The 9,407-nt window shown below is 37.0% G+C and overlaps 1 protein-coding gene across 1 annotated transcript; it reads left to right on the plus strand.

The window, feature by feature from the left end:
- Positions 1-2,118: 2,118 nt before the first annotated feature.
- Positions 2,119-8,751, plus strand: LOC136251688 (synaptotagmin-like protein 4). Its single transcript, XM_066044133.1, has 8 exons — positions 2,119-2,270; positions 2,327-2,542; positions 4,705-5,191; positions 5,501-5,791; positions 6,002-6,162; positions 6,257-6,719; positions 7,614-7,759; positions 8,244-8,751. Exons 1-8 carry the CDS (start codon positions 2,161-2,163, stop codon positions 8,587-8,589), a joined length of 2,220 nt encoding a protein of 739 aa, XP_065900205.1. The 5' UTR covers positions 2,119-2,160; the 3' UTR covers positions 8,590-8,751.
- Positions 8,752-9,407: the final 656 nt, after the last annotated feature.

A 9,407-nucleotide genomic window follows, 5' to 3' on the forward strand; every position in this document is an offset into this window, starting at 1 on the left:
CATCAGCTCAAGCTGCCTATCCTAGTACACAATCAATCAATCAATTAAATCAATCAATCAATCACCTGAAACTTAAGCCAATAAGTAGAGTTCATCAGTGTTCATCAATGACACTTTACAGAAAACCAATGATATTTTATGTTGAGTTCATCAGAAAATATAAAAGGAATGTGCAATATAAAATGTGCTGTTTTTACCAACAAAAGGAATGTGGCAAAATATCATGTAAGAATCCATCCTGTTAGTATGTATAGTAACATTCAAGTTATTGTGTGGACAATCACATATGATGAGCTTGCAGAAGAGACTTGTGGCAATGTATAATCATAAAAATTCAGTCACAAAATATTTAGTGATTATAATGACACTGAGCTGTTACAGTAACACAGCACTGCACACACCACCAACATATTTTCGATGATGTCATATAATATACGTACACCCATGCATATCTATGAATTCTATAATATTAGAAAGTTTCTATGATATCTACTTTTCAAAGATGTAGCTATACAAACTTCTTGCAGGAATAGAGCTAGGAATATTGTTCCATGTGATTAGTCCTAAATACCCAGTAAATTAAATCCTCAGTCTGCAAGTGCATGCTCAATGGATGAGGTTGCCAAGAAAACCACTAGTTCTAATTATTTGACTACTGTCAGCATGTCCTCCTCAGCTAGCATTTGAAACCAGAAAAGTCTGTTGGACAGGAAAATTTGCTATTTATAATGTTACAGTATAAACAGGTACATATGTTACTATCTGGACAAACACTTGAGCACTCAATTATACACATCATGTTGTCCTAGTGGTAGAATGAGTACCCTGGCAATGTTTTCCTAATCACTTCTTGATTGGGTTACTACAATTGACATAACAGCACATCTATCTATTCACTTAAAAACAATTGCGACATTCTTCCAGCAGGAAAAATAGCTATGTATAGGCAATATACCAATCCTGCATGAGGCTTAGAGAGAGGAGCCATTGTTGAATAAGTGAGTCCTCCTCAGTCACACACAGCCACAGATGGCAAGAAAAGAAGAAAAATAAGAATAAGTACCGGTACTGCTGAATTAAGTACAAGAATAGTTTGAGTTTACTGGTGAGCTAGCAGGGTAATATTTAATATAATGAATACTGATATTCTTGAACTGAGAAGAGATTGAAACAGCAGCTACAAGTCAAAAATTTGTAGTGGTGGCTTTTGATTCTTTGTTCCAATAAAAGCTCACCAACTGAATGAAAAAAATCTTCAGAAGCTGTAGCTGGATCCATGATGCTGTTCAGTGAATGGTGAAGAATATCCTTATTAGAAGCTCAGTTTCATCAAGCTGACCTTTACTATAGCTGTATATGCAGCCTGAAATCAGTGCATGAGGTTTATCTTTAATAATATACGAAAATGTTGATTTTAAGATAGCTATATATTTTTGTACAAGACTGCATAATTTAGTAGAAATTCACACAATTGACATTCCTTTCCCTCGACCATCTATACGTAATGCAAGAAGGCACTGACTGAGATTTTTACTACTTCCCACCAGAATCAACTCCTACCACTACTCCTTTTTCACTTCAACAATTCAATGATCATCCGGAATCTTTAATTAACACATCATCAAGTCAAATGTAGAATATTTTAAATTTATATGTAAGTTATAACTATAGTATGCTTTTCAGTTGCATAGCATAATATAATATTATAGCTAATCACTAATAAAATTTCCCTTTATAGCTAGCTACTCAGTACTAGCTAGACAACAGATTACATAGACCAAAACTCATGCAGCTCAGCAGGTTGGTTATAGCTAACACCCAAAGGGAAATCTCAGGAAAAGCCTCTGAAACACGAGTATAAGTACATACTGTAAGTGCGTAAGTGCATACTGTAAGTGCGTAAGTGCATACTGTTGATTCAGTTCAGTTCCGTTTGTCTTCCGTCCGCGCCGCGCGCCAGAGCGATATCTTTACGTCACAAAACTTGGGAACTTGTAACGCGGACGAAAGTGTTCAAACACAGGAATTGAAACCAAAAGAAATCATGCCATGTTAGCTGATTTAAGGCGAGATATAGCTATATATAATAGCTAGTTTGAGGTAAAGAGTAAGATAATTCGTTACAACGTGGAGCTCATACTCGAGCTCATATGATCACTCATGTCTCAGATAGTCCAGTTGTCGTTCCTCTCTGAAAAGGAGGAAGAAGCGATCCTTTCCGTGATCGAAGAAGATCTCAAGCTTCAAAAGGAAGAAGAAAGGCGTATCCAGTATGTGTTGGATTACCTTGTAGCTAGTAGATACATCATGTATATTCTGCCTGTAGGAAACTACGTGATGATATTATCGCAAGCCTCACGCTGAAGTGTAGGAGAAGTCACGCTAGTAGTAGGACAATCTGCGCTTGCTGTGGTGTCCTGTTTTGCTGGATATTCGACTCCGGGAAGATGTGCCCAACCTGCTCCCAGTGGATATGCAAACGTGACCAGATCCATCGCTCGGACAATAATCAGTGGATTTGTAAACTTTGCAACGACCGAATGTAAGCCAGCATGGCATGCCATGCGTCCTGGCACTAGGCTAGCATATAGTCTACACCGGTTTTCTTTGTCCTTGCAACAGAGTTCGTGAAAGCGATTTCACGCATGCGTACATGACAGTGAGTGTACAGGGCAAATATTGCGTCTAATACAACCACCAGCAGAGGAAACAGTTGTTGAATCGTCGTTGTTACAGCAGCCTTTTCATTATTCGTAGCATTATCTCGCTTTGTAGTTGCACTAGACGCCATATTTTCCCTGTACACTCAATAACACGTACGCATGCGTGGAATCGCTTCACGAACACTGTTGCAAGAACAAAGAAAACCGGTGTATAGGGAGTGGAAACGGGGGAGGGGAGCAATGTTTGTACAGAGAAAAAAATATATAATCAAATCAAATCAGAGGTCTTGAGGTTGCTTGATAATATTGGCACGATCGTTTCACACATGTGCACTGAACAGATCCAATGAAATTTACTCTTCATGAAATTCAAATACGCTGATTACATTTCATTGGCTAGTTACTGCACATGCGCGACGTAATCGTGTATCAAGCAACCTGTATACAGAGGTTTTGAGGTTGCATGGCTTGATACATGACTCGCGCATGCCAGTAGCTATATAGCCAATGAAATTTAAGCAGCATAATTTGCACAAGCGTAATACTATTGTGCCAACTACCTCAAAATCTCTCTAAGTCCAATAGAACAGTCACATATAGCTATATGAAGCTATGGCTTAGGTGTAGAAATCTGATATCTTAGAGCTCTAAAATATCTGGGGCATGCCCCAAATCCCCAAAATAGCCGTTGATGGCTTCAAACTCGCACTACCTTGCTATAATATATGTAAGCTGCGTTGCCATAATTGGCTCCCTCCGGCACACTTTGGCCTGCTCCACTCTCCCTGTGCCCTACATGCTGCATTATGTAATAACTATGGTCTCAGCCTGTAGAAGTTATAAAAACTTGAAGCTCATTTTTCTTTTTGGGTGGGGGCCTAAGTATAGATCAGTCACACAAGATTTAGCTGTAGAAACCAAATAAAATGTGTTAAGTTATTGACATTCATTGTATTTTGTTATTTTACCATCTTCTAAACTTTTGTTTACATGTGCATATTACTAGTGTTTACTGCTTAGTTATATATTTTGCTGTCTATACTATAATATGTTCCTAAATTTTGCTTCAGTCAGTGTATAAGTATTGTTGGTCTCCTGCTAAGTCCCTGCAATGACTGAAGAATCATACTAAGACACCATACACCAATGGATTTACTGAGTTGGTTTATTTATTAGTTCTATAGACTCATATGTAGTAGCTAGTCTATTTTCTGATCCTATAAAATGGTTTCAAGTGACATCACAGGGTGCACATACAGCATTAAACTGAAACTTGGCATTTGCATACAGGTGGAGTGTGTATTTCATTATTCTGCTACCATATAGCTAGTATGTTATAATGTCTGACGATAATGATTGTTTGACCATGGTGAATTTACTGTCCCTGTTTCTGTTATGGCATGTCAACATATGTCACAGGGCCTGCGAAAATAAGGCATGTGGGCACATAAAAATTGACTACTTTTTCCAACTTAAATGTGACATAACTTTGAATTCCATTGTGGTATGGCCATGAAAGTTTCAGTACTTATTAAAGATTTAGTTGGCTTCAAAATAAAAGTTACAGAATGAAAATTAGGAAAATTAGGAGTTTTAGGTTGGATTAGGGATCAAAGAAAAAAAAGTAGTAAAACAAGGGAATAGCTAAAAGGTGGTGAAACAAGGAAGATATTCTATTCCAGTACTGAGATATGAGATGTTATGTCATAGGGTGTAGTTTGTGCCCACATGCCCTATTTTCGCAGGCCCAGTCACATATTTTGTATTGTGGTATTGGGCTATTTAATGTGAAACCTCTTTATGGCTAATGGAAAGCACTTCAAACAGACTTGTGCAGCGCTGCATGCACATGTACCCCTCAAGTTGTAAAGCTGCATGGGCTCAAAAAAAGTGCGCATGGTCTTTGATGTGTAGTTTCACTATAATTATATATATAGCTATATAGTATAATTCATATAAGTTTTATGTAATAGTAAGCTATATAATGTCCTAAACTATGCAATATATTGTGCTATTGTGTATACTTATATGTCATTTATAGGGAGTTGCACATCAATGAGAAGATGTTGGATGTCTCCCTTGATCCATTTAGTGTGTTGTGTGTGTCCTTCAGAACAAGAGATGGTGAAATGGAACAACAATTTCACTGCAAACAACAAAACTGCCTACTACAAAAAGAAGAAACAGGACAGGACTATCAGAACCCAGAAATGTTTCAACAATTAGAAACAGGCAAGGAAAGTGAAGAAAAAAGAAAAGACAATGGTGATACTGCAAACTTTGTAGCTTTTTCCAACAGTAATAAACAAGAGACTTGTCAACAAAATTGTCAGCATAGTCAAAAGAAAGAAGGAGCAGAGCAACAACAACAGCAACAACAAATGCAACCTGTAACATGTACACACTCACAATCGTCCAAGAAGTTGACATTCAAAGAAAAACCCAGCATAAAAATCATTACACAATCTTTCTTAGCTATTATGAATCCAGTTGACACCCTAGATGATGATAATGATGATAATGATCATGTAAGCTTGCAGTTTTGTGTTAGCTATATGTGACCATGAGTAATGGGAAAACTACTATGTAGTCTGAGTACGATTATTCTGATTCTTGTTTTAGTTGTCACACACTGAATGTGCTGGGAGTTAGAGCACAAATGAGAGCTAGAGATATAGCTAAACTAGGAGCTTGAGATAGTGTGTTTAAGGTTCCACTTATATATAGTTTAAGAATTTCAGTGACCTGAGATAAGTGGGAGCTTCAGACCACATGCATGTGATTCACATTTAGCATCATAAAATTTTCATCTTGTGCACATAAATACATTGTTCCAGGGTGTTACTGAGATTACTGCAGACAATGAGGACTCAAGTAGTAGTTCTGAGGATTATAGTGAGACCAGTGATGATGATGATCAAGAGAGGAATACTTCTAATCAACCTAAACCAATCCTGGTATACCCCAGTAGCAACCATGATGGAGGAGAAACTATTAATCTTATGTTTCCTCAAGAATGTGAAATTAAAGCTTCATTTGAATTGGATGATGATGATTTCAGAGCTTTAACTAAGCAAAACACCTTGAGGAATCGTGTGAATGTGACTTCTTCATTGAGAAGCTTAACTGTAAGAGTTTTTTGAGTACAATGTTGGTAACAAACAAGCGTATTGTGTTTCAAACTCACAGACCATATATAGTCTTAGTCTGCCTGCATGATGACAAAAAGTGTTTAGTAAGTATACTCACTGATGGGGTACACACAGATGTACACATAACTAATACACATCATACACTAACCAATCACAATATACTATCTTTAATGCTTTGTCATATAGAGGCATGATACCAGTCGGTTAACAGATTGTGGACAGTTAAAGGTGTCACTACAGTTCAACATTACCAATTACAAAAAACAGATGGGAGATCTTGTGGTCACCATTATTGGTGGTCATAATCTGCTGCAAACTGAATCGACCTGTAACCCTGTAGTGAAATGGTAAGTAGTTTACTGACTAGTATAGTGAGTAGTAAATGGCTAGAGTAATGAGTAATACAATACATGATTAAAATTCCTAATCTTCCTGCTGTAGTCATCTTCTACCAGACCACAAAAAGAAGTTCAAGACCAAAGTGTTGAAGGATAGTAGTGATCCAGAATGGAATGAACAAATTGTGTTTGATCACCTAAAGCTGGAAGACCTTAGTAAAAATAGAGTGATTGAACTGACAGTGTGGAATTCAACAAACACCAAACACTATTATTTCATTGGTGGCCTAAGGTTGGGACCACCTCCCAATCACAAAAAGCAGTTAAGTTACATGGATAGTTCAGAAAATGAGTTATCACATTGGATGAGTGTTGTCAACACCCCCGGTCAATGTGTGGAACAATTACACATACTGAGACACAGCATGGATCCACTACCCATGGGAGTGACATCACAACAGGAAGTGACAGTACAAAACTCTTTCAAGACTGTTACTAAGACTCCTCCTAGTGGTGGATCTGATTCTGATAACACCAGTATGGTGGTGTACAGCAGCAGACAACTGGTAAGTTGTCGTTCTATATAATATATCATTACTACATGTGCAGCAAATCACAACTGTAGTACCTGCCTAGGCACTAATCAAAACAAATGTACCAGAGTATGCATGCTATAAATGTGCAACAATCATACCACCAAAACTTTGACTACTGACAAGTTTGATACATCAAAGTTAGAGTTGTGTACTGGATTTTCTTGAATTGCGTATCAGAGGTTGTGAAATAAAAATAAATAAAATAGTTTTAAGATTTCAGGTTATTATTATAATTTGCCAAGGGTAGAGCATATACACATATGGAATTGCTACCCTTCAGATCATTTCCTGTGACAGTAGCTACCTGTAGAGTTTACTAACAAATAAGATAGAAATTTTGAGGAGTTTATTAACATTATGAGTGTTTACGGCTCATGCTGGAGTGGAATGTGGTTGGGTGAGCAACAGATGGACTTAAGTGGATAGAGATGACTAATTACAGGCTCCTTAATGGCTGGAAAGCAGTAGAATCAACATAGAAAAGGTTCACCCAGTTGTTCAAGGCCATCCACTTGTGTACCACTGTTTCCTGAGGTCCTTACCAGGCCAATACAATACCCAAGATAGGTGGCCCCCAAAAACCAGCTACTACAGCCTCATGTAGTTTGAGAGGAATTCTAAGAGTTAACTTCTAGGCAACCCATTGGTAGCATTAGTTGGATTACTCCTGCCATGCAATTTGAAATGGCTTCATAAAATGTCAGGTCATAAAGTAAAAGTTTAATGGTATAATATTCTAATAGATCACACAACAATCAGTTTATGTTCAATTACACCATGTACGCCTGTATAACTGATACACACCTACCAACGTATCGTTAGTGCATGGTGTTTGTATTATGTACTATTGTACTGTTGTTACAGGTTGATACACCAGTGCACATTGGAGAATTGAGAGTGATGTTACAATTTGTACCTGAAATAGCTGACAAGTCAGGGAAGCTCAAAGTTTGGATCAGGCAGGCTAGCAGGTTAAAGACACGTTATGATAATGGATCATTTGTAGTCTGGTTAGTAATAATTGTTTGTTCCCATGTTATGATAGTAGTCTATAACTAGAATTGAAGTATTCATTCTTTCATTATGTTGTGACTTGTATATATTATAATCAGGGGACATATCGGCCAGGGGAGGGCTATACCCAGTCCAAGCTAGGTATAAGTGATCAGGGAGAAAAGTTGTACGCTCAATTACAGCTACAATATTAAAATGTAGTCAGTGATCAGTATTATTATAATATATTAATGTGCCAATTTTTAAGATAGACACAGTTTGCAATTTGTACAGAACCACACATGCACGTATGCCGCCGCTCAAAGAACTGTAGCTATGGAAGTGGAAAAGGAAATATTTGTCCCATGTATATGTGGGATCCATCATTGCATGAGTACCTGGAAAGGATTTCACAAAGTAAACACACAAAATATTCCCCTTAAAAGTAGCTAGCTATATCCTGCATCACTGTGTGCATATTATGTATTGTTCTCTTTACAGCACTCTACTGCCTAAGGGAAAACACCAGAAGTTAAAGTCACCATTAGTTATTCATAATGATGAGAACTCACTTTACAATGCCAAGTTCCAGTTTGACGAAGTGACGGAAGTGAAGTTATCATATGATAGAGTGCTAGAGATCTCTATATGGGAACCACATCGTAACACTAATGAATTTGTAGGTGGCATTAGACTTGGACCCAAACCACATGCTGGTAATAAGAATAAGTGGATGGATAGTGTTGGGAATGAAGTTAGCCAATGGGAGATGATGATGACTCGTCCCAAAGAATGGATTGATGAATGGCATCCACTACGATTATTGAATAAACCGCAAAAAGTTTAAAATTTATAAAAGACATTTTATATACGTACAAGATATAAATACAACATTACTCTGCCATAATTTATTTTCTAAATTGTACTTATGTATGTGTATATGTCTGCATGTTGTCACATTGTGCTACAGAAACAGATTAAAAGTGTTTTAGTAAATTTGTAAGGTGATATTTAGGACTGAACAATTATAATATATTTTTATTTGAATACCAAGACACACGGTATGTAGTGTGGCCCAAGAAACTGGCATGCCCGCCACACTGTGCATATATTGACAGTATTTAAAAGTAACTAGTTACATATTACATATTACTTGCAACAGAACTATTTAGTTACAGTTACATATTACCCATAAAATAAAGTAACTGTAATAATATTACATATTATATTACTTTGTGTCCACAGCCTTAAGCTGTCACGTGTGAAACTACCACCTCATCACATGACATGATTGCGTTGTTGGACAATGTGCAAATCTTGGTTAAAAGTAGAATAAGCTTCATTCAGTAGGCCTCGTTACTTTGTTGTGGTTAGGCGTTACTCAGAGGATTACCAACGAGATTAGTAACTTCGTTACTTTTAGTAATAATATTAGGCCACTACAATGAGATTACTTGTTTCTCATCAGCTTCTCATAGAATCACACATGCGGGCGGGAGGGTTATCTCATTATTTTTTAAGTCATATAAATTGCAGAAGTTTAATGTAGCTACTACTATAGCTACACTAGAGAATCTATGACAAAACCAATAATAATGGTCTACCTTTTTATTTTAGAATTTTAGGTGTTTGGCGTGCAGTTCAGAATTCAAATATACTTCAGCT

The sequence above is a fragment of the Dysidea avara genome, chromosome 3 (assembly GCF_963678975.1).
Source record: "Dysidea avara chromosome 3, odDysAvar1.4, whole genome shotgun sequence".
NCBI classification, from domain to species: domain Eukaryota; kingdom Metazoa; phylum Porifera; class Demospongiae; order Dictyoceratida; family Dysideidae; genus Dysidea; species Dysidea avara.

What these genes read in the sequence shown, in the direction of transcription:
- LOC136251688 (XM_066044133.1), top strand. Translation starts at nt 2,161, where the DNA reads ATGTCTCAGATAGTCCAGTTGTCGTTCCTCTCTGAAAAGGAGGAAGAA. An exon ending in GAAGAAGAAAGGCGTATCCA is followed by an intron (nt 2,271 to 2,326) that starts GTATGTGTTGGA and finishes TTCTGCCTGTAG; the next exon opens with GAAACTACGTGATGATATTA. An exon ending in TGTACAGCAGCAGACAACTG is followed by an intron (nt 6,720 to 7,613) that starts GTAAGTTGTCGT and finishes CTGTTGTTACAG; the next exon opens with GTTGATACACCAGTGCACAT.